This window comes from Chlorocebus sabaeus, chromosome 25 (genome assembly GCF_047675955.1).
Source record: "Chlorocebus sabaeus isolate Y175 chromosome 25, mChlSab1.0.hap1, whole genome shotgun sequence".
Lineage (NCBI taxonomy): Eukaryota > Metazoa > Chordata > Mammalia > Primates > Cercopithecidae > Chlorocebus > Chlorocebus sabaeus.
The window spans coordinates 50673404-50692123 of NC_132928.1; the positions used below are offsets into that span (position 1 = coordinate 50673404).

The following is an 18720-nucleotide window of genomic DNA, read 5'->3' on the forward strand; positions in this document are numbered from 1 at the left end:
CGAGAGGTCTTCTCAGTGACTAAGGGGTGGGTAGCATCTGTGTTGTGGATATGTTGAGTAAAAGGATGATTTACGTGTGAGGTGGGAAGGAGAAGCATGGCTTGAGATTTCATCATGCAACTCAGGGCAGCATGCAATTTAAATCTTTAGAATTTATTTCTGGAATTTTCTATTTAATATTTTTGGCCCTTGGATGACTGTGAGTAGCTGAAACTATGGGAAGTGAAACCGTGGCATAAGGGGTGACTACTGTATATCAAAAACTTTTCTAAGAATAGTTGAATTATGCCTCAGACTTCTTAAATGGTCATAGTTTATTTTCCCTCATTATAGTAAAGGAAAGCTAAATAAAAATTGGGAAATTTAAATAAAACTGTCTTGAGATTGTCTGCAGCATTCCTGTTGCAAATATTTTAGAAGGACAAGCCGTGCTATAAGAATTGATGAGTATATTATATATTAATGTTGTTGTAGTAGTATGTGAACGTTGCCTAAAATTTGAAAGAGAATCACCTGATTATCTAAAATAAAAAATAAATCAGAGAAGAAACACTAAGTGCTTATTTTAATTCCTTATGCAGCTTTTGGGGTACTGTTGTGGGAAATTGCTACCTATGGAATGTCACCATATCCAGGTATTGACCTGTCTCAGGTCTATGACCTACTAGAAAAAGGATATCGAATGGAACAGCCTGAGGGATGCCCCCCTAAGGTTTATGAACTTATGAGAGCATGTGAGTATTTTTGCATGTTTTAATTTTGAAGGCATAAGCTAGCAGTTCAGAATAGTTAACAGAATTAGAAACATTTATCCTTTCAGTGTTGTTAGATTGAATCTAGCCTCATGACATTTAAAGAATTTATCATTGATCAGGCAGTTGTCATATCATATACCATTGAATCTTACTGGAATCCTAAGCATAGTTGTTATGGCCTAAATATTGACCCAGTTTCTCAGAGACATTTGCATATTTAATAAGATAAGAAATTGAGTTTAGAGATTAAGGTGGGGAGGACTGTTTTCAACTAGATAAAAATGGTTGCTAAAGACTATGAAGAATGCATAAAAATAACCTCTGTGGTGGATAAACAGAAGCATCCAATTGCTTGCAGATGAAAAGGTAGGAAAGTGAGTAGTGAATTAAATTGCAAGGTTTGTTTGTTTGCTTGTTTGTTTTTGTTGGTGTTATTTTTGAAACAGTCTTGCTTTGTTGCCCAGACTGGGGTGCAGTGACACGATTTCAGCTCACTGAAGCCTCTACCTCCTGGGTTCAAGCGATTCTCGTGCCTCAGCCCCTGAGTAGCTGGAACCACAGGCACACACACCATGCCCAGCTAATTTTACTTTTTTTTCTGAGACGGAGTCTCGCTATGTTGCCCATGCTGGAGTGCAGTGGTGCAGTCTCTGCAACCTCCGACCCCTGGGTTCAAGCGATTCTCCTGCCTCAGCCTCCCAAGTAGCTGGGATTACAGGCACCTGCCACCATGCCTGGCTAATTTTTGTATTTTGGGTAGAGATGGGGTTTTACCACGTTGGCCAGGCTGCTCTCGAACTCCTGACCTCAAGTGATGCACCCACCTTAGCCTCCCAAAGTGCTGGGATTACAGGTGTGAGCCACCATGCCCGGCCTAATTTTTGTATTTTCAGTAGAGACAAGGTTTCACCATGTTGACCAGGCTGGTCTCAAACTCTTGGTCTCAACTAATCTGTCCACTTTAGTCTTCCAAAATGCTGGGATTACAGGTGTGGGCCACCGGGCCTGGTCCCAATTGCAGTTGTGTTTAAATGTAAGTCTGTGTTCTTTCCTCATTGAACATTGACGTTCTCTGTTGCACTTTGTCAAAAATGAACTCTGAACTCCTCTTTTTGATATCCTTTTATATTTCTGAATATATACAGTTGATTATTTGTATGGTTAGGCTGAGTTTGAAGACAGGTTTTACTTCTTTTATTTTCAAGTGGAAGAAAACTTGCCATTTTCTAAACCATCTCCCTGTTTCTCCTCATCCTTTTAGTAGAGGGAATAGGAGCTGAGGCTAAATTGAAGCCCCAGCCTTAGAAAGTGGGTTCATGGCCAGGTGTGGTGACTCACACCTGTAATTCTAGCAGTTTGGGAGGCCGAAGTGAGCAGATTGCTTGAGCTCAGGAGTTCAAAAGCAACCTGAGCAATGTGGCAAAATCCTGTCTATATAAAAAATACAGTAGTTTGATATTGCTGTGTGCGCTCACTTTGGCTGGGCGCAGTGGCTCATGCCTGTAATCCCAGCACTTTGGGAGGCTGAGGTGAGTGGATTGCCTGAGGTCAGGAGTTTGAGACCAGCATGGCCAACATGGCGAAACCCCCGTCTCTACTAAAAATATAAAAATTAACCGGACGTGGTGGCATGTGCCTGTAGCCCCAGCTACTCTGGAGGCTGAGGCTGGAGAATCACTTGAACCCAGGAGGCGGAGGTTGCAGTGAGCTGAGATTATGCCACTGCACTCCAGCCTGGGTGACAGAGTGAGACTCCGTCTCAAAAAAAAAAAAAAAATATTATCCAGGTGTGGTGTTGCACACCCATAGTCCCAGCTACTTGGGGAGCTGAGGCAGGAGGATTGTTTGAACCCGGGAGGTCAAGGCTGTAGTGAGCCGAGATCGTGCCACTGCACTCCAGCTGGGTGACAAAGCAAGACCCTGTCTCAAAGAAAAAGGAAAAAGGAATTTAGAAAGTGGGTTCATTATACCTCTGAGTCTAGAGCTATGTTGCTATCATTGTGAACATGCTGTAACTCTAATAAGTATACATCATGATGCATAGAACTCGTTATTAGATATACCACTGGATATTGAACTTCTGCAAGGAGTTTTTAATATTTTCTTCTTCTGTTACACAGGCTGGAAGTGGAGCCCTGCCGATAGGCCCTCTTTTGCTGAAACACACCAAGCTTTTGAAACCATGTTCCATGACTCCAGCATTTCTGAAGGTGAGAATCTGTTGGATTTACTGTTGGTGACTAGTTCTGGGTAGTGGTGGTGGTGGCGATAATGGTAATTACATTTAAAAAATGATCAACTTTTGTAGTTTTGGACTCTGTTTCATGGTATTGAATTAATTTTTGACCTTTATTATTGCTGTGTTGCTATTTTGCTATTTTCAGTGCATCTTTGTATCTCAAAAAATTGAAATTATATTTTAATTAGAAATTTATTCAGCCTCCCTATCAGTAACCTTAGTAAGTGTGGTAGCTCTTTAAGCATCAATACTTAGAATGTAGGGAAGAAAAAAGGAAAAAATAAGTATAAACTACATCTACAAAGCAGAACCAAGTTGTAAAAACGATAACTAGACATTCCATTTCTGGAAATAGATCTTAAAGAGATAATTAAGAATATAAACAAAGATTTAACTACAGGGACATTGCATCAAAGTATAGTTTATAATAGTGAGAAATTATGAACAACTGAAATATCTACTGGATTGTAAATTATTACATCCATATAGCTGAATATTTACAATGATATTCATATATATATGTGTGTGTGTGTGTGTGTGTGTATGCACACATTTTTTTTTTTTTTGAGACAGATTCTCACTCTATCGCCCAGGCTGGAGTTCAGTGGTGTGATGTCGGCTCACTGCAGTCTTCATCTCCCAGGTTCAAGCAATTCTCATGCTTCAGCCTCCCGAGTAGCTGGGATTGCAGGCGCCTTCTACCACGCCTGGCTAATTTTTGTATTTTCAGTAGAGATGGGGTTTTGCCATGTCGGCTAGGCTGAGCTCGAACTCCTGACCTTAAGTGATCCACCCACCTCTGCCTCCCAAAGTGCTGGGATTACAGGTGTGAGCCACGGCTCCCGGCCTTCTTGGATATATTGACATGGAAAGGAGTTAAAGGTTAACTTAACTTAGTAAACGAGGATATCCAGATGTCCAATAACCGTGCTCAACATTACTCATCATAGAGAAATACAAAATAAAACCACAATGAGATACCAATCCACAGCCTACCAGAAAGGCTTAAATTAAAATCAGACTGGCCTGGCACAGTGGCTCACGCCTGTAATCCCAGCACTTTGGGAGGCCTAGGTGGATGGATCACTTGAGATCAGCAGTTGGAGACTAGCCTGGCCAACATGGTGAAACCCTGTCTCTACTAAAAATACAAAAACTAGCCAAGCGTGGTGGGTGCCTATAATCCCAGCTACTTGGGAGGCTGAGGCAGGAGAGTCACTTGAACCCGGGAGATGGAGGTTGCAGTGAGCTGAGATCGCACTGCTGCACTCTAGCCTGGGCAACAGAGCAAGACTCGCTGTCAAAAAAAAAAGACTGGGCACTGTGGCTCACACCTGTAATCCCAGCACTTTGGGAGGCCGAGGCAAGCAGATCACAAGTTCAGGAGTTCAAGACCAGCCTGGCCAACATGATGAAACCCCATCTCTACTAAAGATACAAAGAATAACTGGGTGTGGTGGCTTGCTTCTGTAATCCCAGCTATTCAGGAGGCTGAGGCAGGAGAATCATTTGAACCTGGGAGGCAGAAGTTGCAATGAGCCGAGATCACGCCATTGCACTCCAGCCTGGGCAACAGGGTGAGACTCCATCTCCAAAAAAAAAAAAAAAAAAATCAAGCCAAAAATAATAACATCAAATTTTAGCAAGCATGCAGAGTAACCACAGCTTTCATGTGAAATAGTATTGCCATTGGGGGACAGGTTGGCAGGGCCTAATAAACCTGAATGCACATATACCCTGTGATCCACCAGTTTTCCTACGTTGTGCCAATCAGACGTGCATAACATTGTGAACCAAAAGACACATAGCAGGATGATGCTAGCAACGTATTCATAGTAACTCCAAACTGGAAACAACCTAAACATCCATCAAGAGGAGAACGGGCGGATTGTGGTATATTCACACATTGGCATGTTACACAGCAATGAGAACCCCTGCCACATATAGCAGCATGGACGAATCTACAGAGCCGGTACTGGGCGAAGGAAGCCAGACAAGAGAGTACATACTTTATGATTCCGTGTATGTATTTTAGTACTCTACTTGCCAGTTCTTTCTCAGTTGTGTGCCTTTTCTGAAAAGAACTCCCTTTTTCTGTTATGAAATTGTACTTTTTATCGGTCCCCTTATCTTCCTCACAGAGGTAGCTGAGGAGCTTGGGAGAGCCGCCTCCTCGTCATCTGTTGTTCCGTACCTGCCCCGGCTACCTATACTTCCTTCCAAGACTCGGACACTGAAGAAACAGGTGGAGAACAAGGAGAACATTGAAGGGGCACAGGATGCCACAGAAAATTCTGCTTCCAGTTTAGCACCAGGTATGGGTCTCTCGGCAGGTAGAATCAAAATAGAAACTGCTTTGTTGAAAGAAGCATGGAGTATGAGGCTTTTATGTTCACTTTCATGCCCGTCTTCCTGGAGGGAAGCATGGCGTCTCTTTTACCCACCCACAAAGCCCTTGGCTCCGCATTGCCAGTGTTGGTCGTCCTGATCTATCCATCCAACATACAACTCTGGCTCCAGTTTCATCTCCTTAACCCTGGGTTCCCAAGTAGGTATCATCTTTACAGTTCCATCAAAAACTTCGCTGAACCTGATAGAGGAGAAGAGGTTGTGCGGTGGTTTTTAAAGAAAGGATGAGTGTTGAGGTAATAACCGGCGGGTTATCTCCTCCCTGGCTTTTTTTTTCTTTTATTTTGAGATGGAGTCTCACTCTGTCACCCAGGCTGGAGTGCAGTGACGCAGTCTTGGCTCATTGCAAGCTCCGCCTCCTGGGTTCACACCATTCTCCTGCTTCAACCTCCCGAGTAGCTGGGACTACAAGTGCCTGCCACCACGCCCGGCTAATTTTTTCTATTTTTAGTAGAGACGGGGTTTCACCGTGTTAGCCAGGATGGTCTTGATCTCTTGACCTCCTGATTCTCCTGCCTTGGCCTCCCAAAGTGCTGGGATTACAGGCGTGAGCCGCCGTGCCCGGCCCCCTGTCTCCCCCAATTTTTAAAACTCATATCACGTTTGGAACACCAGTCACTGTGAAATGATAATGTATTTATTATTTATCTCTGAGTCCTGCCAACACCTGACACTTGATAAATGCTGACAAAACTCTTATAATGCTGCCTCGGTAATTCAAATGTGATAGATTCACTTCTTGTCTTCTAAGTTACTGATCGGCCATTTCTCATCAGGATTCGTCAGAGGTGCACAGGCCTCCAGTGGATCCCCAGCACTGCCTCGAAAGCAAAGAGACAAGTCACCCAGCAGCCTCTTGGAAGATGCCAAAGAGACATGCTTCACCAGGGATAGGAAGGGGGGCTTCTTCAGCTCCTTCATGAAAAAGAGAAATGCTCCCACACCCCCCAAACGCAGCAGCTCCTTCCGAGAAATGGAGAATCAGCCCCATAAGAAATACGAACTCACGGGTAACTTCTCATCTGTTGCTTCTCTACAGCATGCTGATGGGTTCTCTTTCACTCCTGCCCAGCAAGAGGCGAATCTGGTGCCACCCAAGTGCTATGGGGGGAGCTTTGCACAGAGGAACCTCTGTAATGACGACGGTGGTGGGGGTGGGGGCAGTGGCACTGCTGGGGGTGGGTGGTCTGGCATCACAGGCTTCTTTACACCACGCTTAATCAAAAAGACACTGGGCTTACGAGCAGGTAAACCCACAGCCAGTGATGACACTTCCAAGCCTTTTCCAAGGTCAAACTCTACATCTTCCATGTCCTCAGGGCTTCCAGAGCAGGATAGGATGGCAATGACCCTTCCCAGGAACTGCCAGAGGTCCAAACTCCAGCTGGAAAGGACAGTGTCCACCTCTTCTCAGCCAGAAGAGAATGTGGACAGGGCCAATGACATGCTTCCAAAAAAATCAGAGGAAGGTGCTGCTCCAAGCAGGGAGAGACCAAAAGCCAAGTTATTGCCCAGAGGAGCCACAGCTCTTCCTCTCAGAACGCCCTCTGGGGATCTAGCCATTACAGAGAAGGACCCTCCAGGGGTGGGAGTGGCTGGAGTGGCAGCTGCCCCCAAGGGCAAAGAGAAGAATGGTGGGGCACGACTTGGGATGGCTGGAGTTCTAGAGGATGGAGAGCAGCCAGGCTGGCCTTCTCCAGCCAAGGCTGCCCCCGTCCTCCCAACCACTCACAACCACAAAGTGCCAGTCCTTATCTCACCCACTCTGAAACACACTCCAGCTGACGTGCAGCTCATTGGCACAGACTCTCAGGGGAATAAATTCAAGCTCTTATCTGAGCATCAGGTCACATCCTCTGGAGACAAGGACCGACCCCGACGGGTAAAACCAAAGTGTGCCCCACCCCCACCACCAGTGATGAGACTACTGCAGCATCCGTCCATCTGCTCAGACCCTACAGAAGAGCCGACTGCCCCGACTGCAGGACAGTCCACGTCAGAAACACAGGAAGGAGGAAAGAAGGCAGCTCTGGGTGCAGTGCCCGTCAGTGGGAAAGCTGGGAAGCCAGTGATGCCTCCACCTCAAGTGCCTCTGCCCACATCGTCCATCTCGCCAGCCAAAATGGCCAACGGCACAGCAGGTACTAAAGTGGCTCTGAGAAAAACCAAACAGGCCGCTGAGAAAATCTCAGCAGACAAAATCAGCAAAGAGGCCCTGCTGGAATGTGCTGACCTACTGTCCAGTGCAATCACGGAACCTGTGCCCAACAGCCAGCTGGTAGACACTGGACACCAGCTGCTCGACTACTGCTCAGGCTACGTGGACTGCATCCCTCAAACTCGCAACAAATTTGCCTTCCGAGAGGCTGTGAGCAAACTGGAACTAAGCCTGCAGGAGCTACAGGTGTCTTCAGCAGCTGCTGGTGTGCCCGGGGCAAACCCTGTCCTTAATAACTTATTGTCATGTGTACAGGAAATCAGTGATGTGGTGCAGAGGTAGCCACTGTTAGCCTGGTGGGAAAATGCACACATTTCTGAGGGGAGAGGGAAAGGGACTTGTTTTCCTGTGTTCTTGTTTTCAGAAAATGAAAGACTCATACTTGAGTGTGTTTATGTGAAGTACCTCAGATCCCTGAGTTCTCACGTTTACAGTTTCATCTCAAAAATAAGAAGCAAACCACATAAGTATAGGAGAGGTAAATTAAGTGGGGGTGAGGCAGTCATGGACAGGGTTGGAAACTGCACTGGAAAATAGGGAACATGTGTATGTCATAAGGAAGGCAATGCAGCCCATCCCTACCTGGGATGCTGGGAGGTGCTAGGCAGGGCTGCTCTCAGCAAGACTGCAGCAGCTGCACCCAGACCTGGGGCTCTGGTAGGTACCAATGGTGATTATGCTCCAATTTACCTAATGAATTTGGTGGGACAGAAGAAAGGAAAGCTGGGAATATACCCAGAGAAATTTTTGTTCAGGACTGTTGGAAGCAGATGTTAGCCTTGCTTGCTTCCACAAGGCCATTGCTGCTGTAATAAGAACTGCAAATCAGAGCACTACAACACAAAACTGGGAAATGTGGCCCTATCTGAATGCCTCTGTCCTGTTTTCCGCTGGTGTATTAGTGCAGGAAGTAAAGAATGCTGGAAAGTTGAAGCAGGGGATTGAAAACCTTCTGAAATCTTACACAGATTAGCAGAAGTCACTTCTCCCAGTCTGGTATATTATTTCATAATGGACCAGGATGGGCTTCCTGCTTGTTGGTGGCTATCTGTAAACCATAAGTACAGGGGTCTCCCTAGTGGTTCTTCTCTTTCTTTTGCTGGGCAGGCTGTCTTCCTTTATTCCTGGTAGCGTTCAGAGCATTAACCAGTGTTGATTTTGAAAACAGTAGTCCCTACAGAGTCTCACAAGGGAATGAATCCTGTTGGGATACAGTTCCCCTGCATACTGACATACCGGCCAAGGGCTTGAGCAGCTGCGTATTTTTCTTTATTAACTAAAATACCAGGGAGATGGTCTTTTCTTGAAACCCGGTGGCCTGTGACTGAGAGGAAAAGCTGTCTTGGTCCTAATGGCTGTTTCTCTACCTTTCCCCTCCCATATCACCTTAAGCCCAATCTAGGTAGAGAATAGGGAGAGGCATTCTCCTCTGTGTGGATTTGAAGTGAATCACCCCCACGTTATTCTCACGTGCTTTTCTTCTCTCACATATTCCTCCCTACCCCCCACCCAATCATTGTGCTTATTTGTACAGATCTTATTGGGAATATTCTTTATTTATTTTGTCATTTCACTTCTATTTTAAGAATGCATAATTGAAGAGTAGTCATTTTCAGGGAGCACCAGTTAGACCCTGGGAACCTAATGACTTAATCCTTAAATATGTTTTGCCCTTGAAAAATAGACCTTTTCCTTCCCTACTGAGTTATAATTGTGGAAGCTAATTAGGATGGCATGGAAGTGAATCTAATGAGTTAGGTATTATTAATGTTCTTGGTATTGGGTCTAATTCCAATTACTGCTTCATTCTCTTTTTAGAGCTTTATGAATACTTCCCCCATCCTCCCCAAGGAGAGCTCAGTACACACGTATTTTTATTTTGTTCTCTCAAAGGAATATTAGCTTAGGAAGATAGGAATTCAACATTGAGCAGTGAGTTTTCTTCCTGGCTCTGTCACTGATACAGTGTCAAACCACAGCCCCATCTCTTAATCTGTTCAATTAAGGTAATAGTGCATGTTCTCAAGGGTGTTGCAAGTAAGTGTACAGCTATCCCTTTGAGAGCGTCTCTGGAAAGCTCTTTCAGTGCAGTGTTGTCATGCTGAATGGTTTTTCATTCTCTTATTTGCTGAGTAGAAAATATTAATGAAATTAAGAATTGCTGCGATTATATTAATTGGGCTGGAATACTAAGGGGGAAACTGTGTTTTGAATTGAGTTTGGCATTTTTGACCAAGAACAAAATTGAGTTTTCATTGGAAAGAAAGGAAACCTTGATTCTTACCATTGCTGCTCCAAAGGAGGCCCAGGTTAAGAAGATTAGAGGAGACAAGCGGTGCTGGGCATTCCTGGCAGGTGTTGGGTGATCCCCGCAGTACGTCGCCTGCAGCTGCAGCACAGGCAGCTAGTGATTGGGTTCATCTCCTTGTAGTGGTTGGAAGAGAACTCAGATGTGAAAACCAGCCGTCCTTTTCCCACCTTCTTTCCTGCCATTCTCGCTCATCATACTTGTCCATAAACTTGAAGAACTCGTTTTAGCAGTTAGCCTTTTAAGGTCGAGGATGGGAAAGCTAAAACTTCAGAATATTATTATGCTGCTTTTTAGGTTTATCCCTGTTGTTGTGGGATGCAAGTTAAGGGATTATAATTGTTTTTCAGGGTTTTTTTGTTCTTTGTTTTTTAAGCAAGGGCTCTATTTTCCCTTGAGAGTTCTGGAAATAAGCCTTGGAGAAACACTACTGAGTGTATTTAGGCTCCCTGGTTTTCTCGCCCAACAACAATCTGAAGGGTAGGGGGTGGGGGCTGTGTCTTACTCAGGGGCAGCACCTAGCTCTGTCTTGCCTGCAGTAGGTGCACAATACATAAATGGAATTGATTTTTGTCAACACTGTCAAGAGTGGCATTGACTGTTGGAGCACACCCCGTCCACATGATGCTTGAACTATGTAACTTCAGGGGTTGAGGGCTCAAGGTTCAGGTTAAAGAGGCACTGTCAACTTACTGTACAAGCATAATTTAGGTTTTTCCTTTTTCTACTTGAAAAGGACCAGCTTAAACACAAACCCTTATGTAAATTAAAAGGTTTGAATCCAAAGCAGAGAAAACTGCTTCTAGAAACTAAAAGTGTGGTTTAATTTTAGCTATTCTAAAAGCAGTGAGAAAAGGCCCACGTACAAGGCATTGACAATTTTCTAACGTGGTTATGCTGTGTATCTGGATGCATGCCTTTGGGCTGCCACTGCTTGATTCCTTTCATGTACAGATAATATTATTTCAGTTTAGATTTCCTACTTTAAAATGCCGTGATTTGTGTTGAATACATCTTGATTGTGCTTTACCTAAAGTATTTTCTTAAAAGGCTTTGTGTAAAATTTAAATGTATATATTTTCCTGTAGACTTCCATCATGATTTTCAGAGATTAGCCTTAAAAAATTTGGCCCTAAGAAACTCATTCAGTGTTTTTCTAGATGACCTCTATACGTAGAGGTCGTTACAGTGGAGATCCTTTACCAGCAGCATTTTAGGATTTAAATTAGATGGAGAGTTTCTTAGGATTCAACTGAAAGTTGGCCAGTAAAATATTTCCCAGGTAATAAAGCATGCTGACTTTGCTAAGGCACTGCCCATTTTTGTTTAACTAAAGTCATGGAGATTTTGAGTTTAAAGGACGCAGTATAGATAGTGGTTTAGTGTTTAGGCTCTAATGCCGGTCTAAAAGGCAAGTCATTTAACCTTGGGAGCCTCAGTTTCCTCATTGTAAAACAGGGATAATAATAGTAACTACCTCAGGGTTGTTGTAAGGATTAAATGAGATGATATTTGTAAGCTACTTAGCTCAAGTGCCTGGCACACAATGAGCACACTCTATAAATGTTAAACTGCTACTACTATTATTAACACCCAGCCTAGGGATGCACAGCAGGATCCCCTAGGGGGAAAAAAAAACCAAACTGACGGAATAGCCCCACTCCACAGAATTCCCGGTGGACTGGGGTCTCGGCCAGTGTATTCTCCAGTGATCTCACCAGGTGTTTCAAACACCCACTGCTATCTGGAAACTATTAGTACCCCAACCCTTTATAGATTAAGAAACTAGCAGAAGATGGTTCAGTAACTTGCCCATTGTCTCAACAGTTAATTAGTGGCAGAGCCAGGACTAGAATTCAAGTCTCTTGACTTTATGGTTGTGGGGTCTTTCCACCATACCTGCTGCCATGTGAGACACTGCAAAAAAGTGGTTCAGAATGACAATCAGCCTGTGTGGTATTGCACACTTTGTAAAGCACATGCTCCTGACACTCTGACCTTAAGGGATTTGAATGTGGAGTAATGGGAACACGAGCAAAGCAAGCACTCAGTAGAATTCAGTCATTTAAAAAATCATATGGGGTCATTCTTTTGGACAGACCTCAGCAACACAGCAATGTGCACTTTGTAGTAAAGAAAACCAACTTGAGTTTTTAAAAAACCTAGTTAGTCCTACATTCCTTTTTCTTAAAAAAAACTTTATTGTTCACATTGTTTTAATAACTATGAGATAATGTATATGAGAGCACTTTGAGAAAATATCAACTGTAATATAACTATAAGGTGGTAGTATTATCTGTTTAAAAGATAAGACAGTTGATTCAATGTGGATGGACCCTGTGGGGGACCTGAAAATGCAGATATGTAAGAATCACCTCTGTCATGTGTCACAGTTAGAAATATGAAACTGCTTAACGAATATGAGCAGGTGTAGCAAGTGTTTTGCTAAAGTTGTAGTTCAGAGCTGAATTACTTCAGGAAACTAGGGACCAACTTTTTGGTTTAATTCCGATCTTTAAAAAGTAAGAATGTGTACTCACTCCAGAACACAGAAGCTCTTCCAGGGACCTTGACTCAAGAAGGATGAGGCCCTCTTCTCCATTTGTCCACTATATGCTTGGCCATTTATCCTAAATGCGGTGGGAGCAGACTTGTTATCTGTTGATGTTGACAGTGTCTTTTTTAACCTATGTCCTGCATAGTTTTGTTAGGTTTACAGGGGGAAGTGGATGGCCATAAAACCAGTGCACTCTGGGAACTACTTTTCTAGGATTTCCTACCAGTTATAAATGACATTGACATTTGTCATCTATCTTTTTTTTTTCTTTTTCTAAAAAGAGTAGCTGAATTTAATTCACCTATTATAAAATACTTGAAAGGAAATTGCATTGGTGGCCACTTTTGAATGATAGTTACATTTCATAATGACCCCTCCTGCTCCCTTCCATTTTGCTACTGATGTCATTGTTATTATCAGGCTGTGCCCCTACCAGGAGTTCATATTGGGTTGATGGGGTTATCTATATTTTTGTTCTTTATTTTTGAGTTTCATCGTCTTGCATTAAATTGTTCCCCCTGGATTTGGGGTTTATCTCTGTGCCCTAAGGATCTGCTATGACCAATCCTCTTTTTGTAGGTGGGTCTCTGGCTTAAGTATTGATAGGCTTCAGCGGTTTGTATCTCTGTCTTAGCTTATATCAAGCCAGTAGTAGCTCACTTCCTTTGTAAATGCCTACTTCAGTCTGGAATCCGTAGGAGTATGTGAGAACTTCTGAAACGTCTCCCACTCTTAACAGTCAGGATATCTGTATCATTTGGATAGAGTTCCGGTTTTCCAACTACTAGACTTTTGCAAGGCTTGCTTTTTATTCCACCCCCGCAGCAAGCCAGTAGTAATCGTTATTGTTACTTGCTCTGTTCAGCACAACTGTGGTTCACTTGAACTTCACTGTCATTCCCTGTGCTCCTCTCTTACTGGGAAGTGTGGTTAGGATTCAGGGCTGTGGGCGGGCTGCGCCTGCTCCGGAGCGCTCACCCCCAGACTCCTAGTCCAGCCTGTCTTTTGGGAAGTTTATTGCAATGTCCACAGGATGAATTTCTGCTTTTCATGCCACCTCTGTGAGGTATGTTTTCTATCTTGAGTATGTACAAGATGATACCTTTTGGCTGGGCTTGGTGACTCATGCCTATAATCGCAGCACTTTGGGAGACCAAGATGGTCGGATCACTTGAGGTCAGGAGTTTGAGACCAGCCTGGCCAACATGGCGAAACCCCATCTCTACTAAAAATGTAAAAATTAGCCAGGTCTGGTAGTACACGCCTGTAATCCCAGTTACTGCCGAGGCTGAGGCAGAAGAATTGCTTGAACCTAGGAGGCGGAGGTTGCAGTGAGCTGAGATTGCGCCGCTGCACTCCAGCCTAAGTGACAGAGTGAGACACATCAAGAAAAAACAAAAACAAGATGATACTTTCATTTCTGACTCAATATCCTAGATCCAAAGGACAGGAAATTAGGGAAGACTTCACCCTGTGGGATCAGGATAACAAGATCCCATACTCCTCCCCAGGTAGGGAGGCCTTGTGGCAGGTCATGATTGAAAGCTGACTTGGAATGGCAGAAGCTGCTGAGAGGCCACCCTTGGAGATTTGTGCCTTCAAAGATAGGTTCCATGAGTCTTACAGAGGAAACACCCGTCAGCTGGGTTGATTTTGCATGATTATTGAACGAGAACTGGTAGACACGACCTTCTCAGGTGGCAGTGGCCAGAGCCTCCATCTGTGAGAATCCCCCACTTGAAGTGGTTTCCTGAGAGTGCTCACTCAGCAATGGCTGCGTTTCTCAAGGCCACCTGCGGGGCCTCACTGGACCCTTCCCTCCAAGTGCACTTACTTCTTCATCCCCATGTACATCTCTAACTTCGAAATTGTTTACCTCTCCTAGAAAAATCTTACCTTTTACCCTGAGCAGAGTAGCAAAGCCCTGTTCATTCAGAGGGAGCAGCTGGCATGTTGAAGGGGAAAGGCCAGGCACAGCACTGTCCTCAGACCACCCCATATCTGGAGCAGAATTGTGATACATGTCATCTGTGTCTGTTCTGGAAGATTCTTTGTTCATCATTGTACTCACATCAGCAGATTTTCAGGGTCCTCCTTGTCACTCCAGGCTACTGAGCTGAACCCTTAGAAGCTGGGGTCTCCGAGCATGCTAAATAACCTTTTAGGACACGCTGGAGGCAAACTGTGGAATGCTAGCAGGCTTTATGAAAGGAAATATAGGGAGTTTGTGTAGTCGGAACTTGCTTAGATTTGCTTCTGAATCTCAGAGCGGGAGTTTTAAATCATGTAATTAGGCACCATCAACTTTAGCTGGAGAATGGGACTTAAATGTTCACATATATGTATACTTAATTTTCAGCAATTACAACACAACAAAAAATATGCAAATTTATTGTTTTAGAAGGTATTGCAGGACTAGGAACGCTTTAGGGTCATCAACAGTAAACCTCAGATACTGTTCTGCGTGATTCAGAAGTACCATACCAGGTATTGTGAGTGGCAAGAAGGCCAGGAGACAGATGCTTCTGGTAGATGAGGGCCAGAGAAACCAGCTCTCCTCCATTTGACAGCAATTTTTCACTGTGGCCACTTGGACTCCATTGTGTTTTGAGAGGAATTTATTGAGATCTTGAGAAATCACCATGATTAGGATGATTGTCAATTAGTATTCAGAAACTAGAAAGGAACAATGAGATACTCGTTGTATGGTTCTTTAGGGCATGTGTTTGAAAACCCTCTCATCTCAGATCTGTATAGCTGGTATGCGTTTGTGTCCGTAAGTGCACATGCACTGCTGTCGTGCCCATGAAGAAAGGGGGAGTAAGTAAAAGAGGAATCACTCAGATCTTTCCTTGGGTGAACAGCGGTGGCGTGGTTGGTGTGTTGACTGTGAACAGGCTGACTTAGCTGTTTATGCATACTCAGAACCCCCATCTCCTCCCAGACTCTGCACTTTTCCTTCTCTGCAGTCTGATTCTCTAATGACTGTCACTGGACAAACCCCAGTTTTATGCTTGCTTAGTAAAAACAAGTTTAAACATTTCATGGTGGTTGACAGAGCTTTGTCCCAAAACATGCGGATTCAGATTCTTTAAAACTCGTTGAACATTTATACCAAAGGTCCCGCCCTGCAGGTGTGTGTGGTGCACAGGGAGGGGGGTTTGGAGCATCGGGCACTGTGTGCATTGCTAAGGGGACATAGTGAGACAACGTGGGATTTAACTAAAAACACATCAGTCGTGGGCCACGCTACCAGTGTTGTCAGGTATTTGTTCTTCATTGTTGTTGTAATATATTTTCCGTTGTTTTTCTAATTTAATTCTCTCCCTCTGTTGTCTGACTGTGAACTGCTAACAGTGTTAAACTTGATGTAAATAAATGAGGCCCTTGAAAGGGACTGCTCTCTCTGTCTTCTCACAAGGTTTGCCAAGTTGTGTTTTGTTTTAAATAAAGGTTGCAATATTTTATTGGCAAAGTAGGCTGGAGATTGGAGTGTTTCTCCCATGATTTCAGTTGACAGGGAATCTAAGCAGCATTTCTTTCTCTCTACGTAATACGGATGTCTATAAGGTAAAGAAGCTGCTTTTAGCAAGCAGCCCTCCGGCACATTCTTTAGAATGTCCTCTGTGGGGGTGAATACTCATCCGTTGATGGATTACATTTTTGGAAGTGAACAAAAGGCATCATCTGGAGTCCAGGCTGCTGTGCATAAGGTGGGTAATGTGTTTGTATGTGTGTCTTCAACATGAAGCAACTGTCAAGTGAAATTTAATTCTCTCAAAATCCATTCTGAGGACAACTCCAAGTAAGTTCTAAGTGTTTTGAGTCAATGTAGCATTTATAGAGTGGGTGTAGAACCCCACAGGATAACGTTCCATTCTGGTTGATGTGGTCTTCAGTTTTTTTTGAATGAGTTACTGCTTTTAGAAGTAACCTTAACTAGGTATGGGTAGAATATACACAAGTTGTGCATACATGAGGCCCAATTAAACTGGCTGGTAAGTAGCAGTTTATACACCTCCTCACATTCCATCTTCAGTCCTTTTCTCCCACTCATTTTTGGTTGTCTAGAAAGTCTTGTTTTTAGAATCTTCCAAGAATCTCTCAATGTGATTTAACTTACAATTTTTTTTTTTTTTTTTTTTTAGATGGAGTTTCCTTTCGTTGCCCAGGCTGGAGTGCAATGGCATGATCTCGGCTCATTGCAACCTCTGCCTCCCGGGTTCAAGCAGTTCTCCTGCCTCAGCCTCCCAAGTAGCTGGGACTACAGGTGCGTGCTACCATGCCCAGCTAATTTTTGTAGTTTTAGTAGAGACAGGCTTTCACCATATTGGCCAGGCTGATCTCGAACTCCTGACCTCAAGTGATCCACCCACCTCGGCCTTCCACAGTGCTGGGATGAGTTCGCCCATTGCCTAGACACAGCCAGTTTATCAAGACAGAAGAGTTGCGATGGTGAAAGAATAATTCACGCAGAGCTGGCTGTGCCAGAGACCGGAGTTTTATTATTACCCAAATCAGTCTCTCAGAAAATGGGGGGGTCAGAGTTTTTAAGGATAATTTGGTGAGTAAAATCATGGGGAATCGAAGCTGTTTTCTTCTGCTGAGTCAGTTCCTAGGTGGGGGCCACAGAACTGGTTGGCAGGTCCAGGTGGGGCCATCTGGTTGTTAGAAATGAAAAACCTGGAAAGACATCAAAAAGGCCAATCTTAGGTTCACAATAGTGACGTTAACCTTCAAGAGTAATTGGGGAAGTTGCAAATCTTACGACCTCCAGAATAATGGCTGGTAAGAATTCCACTTCCTCTCATCTTGGCTTAGTGGCCTTTCATTTATTTTACAAGAACGGTTTAGCCTTTTTGGGAAGGGCTGTTTAAACAAACTATACACAGAAATCCTTCCCAAAGCTAGTTTGGCCTATGCCCAGGAATAAACAAGGACAGTTTAGAGGTTAGCAATAAGATGGGGTCAGTTTGGTCTGATATGTCACTCATAGTTTTCTCAGTTTATGATTTTTGCAAAAGCGGTTTCATAGGCACTTTATAAAAATGAACTCATGTCATCCAGCGACCCTATGAGGTAGGTACGGTTATGCTGGAGTGGACACGGAGGCTAAACTGCTTTCCCGTGGCCTCACAGTGGTAAGTGGTGAAACCATGGCTCCAGCCCTGGCAGTCTGGCTCCGGAGAATGTGTTTGGAACCACTATATTCTGCTGCTTGTCCTGGTTCCCCAGGTGGGAGGTTCAGATCCTCTGTTTATGACGCCAAACGCAGCTGGCCAGTGCTGGAACGGATGCCACCTGTTCTGTCTCTGAGACTTACCCTTTAACAAGTGTGTTCAGTGCGTTTAGAGCCTGGTGTGCAGTAGCATCGGGTGGCTTGCATCTTCTGGGATGCTCGAGACGGAAAACCTGTAGGTAGCTAACACTGGCTCCATCCAATTGTATAGTTAGGCTGAGTCCACTTTTATCCCTTGAGTGGTATGAAACTAAAACCCTTTTATTTCATTGATTTGAATATTTGAGTACCTAATGTGGCTCAGGGTAGGTACTTTCTAACCTTGAGGCAGTTGAGTAAATGAGCACAATAAACTGTTCAATGTGGAAGAGACAGAAGTGTTTCATTTGATAAGAACTAAAGGAGAGAGGGTTGAGGAAGGGTTTTTGTTTTTTGAGATGTAGTTTCACTTGTCACCCAGGCTGGAGTGCAATGGTGCAATCTCAGACCATTGCACCCACCACCTCCCGGGCTCAAGTGATTCTCCTGCCTCAGCCTCCCGAGTAGCTGCGACTATAGGCTCATGCCACCACACCTGGTTAATTTTTTTTAATAGAGATGGGGTTTCACCAGCTTTGCCAGGCTGGTCTTGAACTCCTGATGTCAGATAATCTGTGAGGAAGGCTTAAATTAAGAAAGGACACGAGATGATAAAAGAAAGAAAAGGCTAGGCACAGTGGCTCATGCCTGTAAGCCCAATACTTTGGGAGGCTGAGGCAGGAAGATAGCTCAGGAGTTCCAGACCAGCCTGGGCAACATAGTGAGCCCCTGACTCTGTGTCTGTGTGTGTGTGTGTGTGTGTGTGTGTGTGTATAATATGCAAAAAACAGGGAAAAAAAGACCTGTGTTATTGGGCATGGGAGAAGAACCAAGAAAAGGGGAAAGGCACATAATGAACACTGTGTTTAGGCACAATGCTACATGTCTACACGGTGCCATTTAATCCTCAAAAATGA

General features: G+C 44.1%; 1 protein-coding gene across 9 annotated transcripts in view; it reads left to right on the forward strand.

The window, feature by feature from the left end:
* Positions 1-15906, forward strand: part of ABL2 (ABL proto-oncogene 2, non-receptor tyrosine kinase) — a 127113-nt gene extending 111207 nt beyond the window's left edge. For 4 of the 9 annotated variants that reach the window (XM_037985898.2, XM_007989344.3, XM_007989345.3 and 1 more), the window contains 5 exons: positions 582-734; positions 2876-2965; positions 5136-5309; positions 6180-6413; positions 6723-15906. In XM_037985898.2, coding sequence (XP_037841826.1) covers positions 582-734; positions 2876-2965; positions 5136-5309; positions 6180-6413; positions 6723-7903 — 1832 coding nt within the window. In that variant the 3' untranslated portion in view covers positions 7904-15906. Of the gene's footprint in view, positions 1-581; positions 735-2875; positions 2966-5135; positions 5310-6179 lie in introns of all 9 variants that reach the window. The other 5 variants (XM_037985896.2, XM_007989338.3, XM_007989337.3 and 2 more) reach the window with 2 other exon arrangements.
* The last annotated feature ends 2814 nt before the right edge of the window (positions 15907-18720 follow it).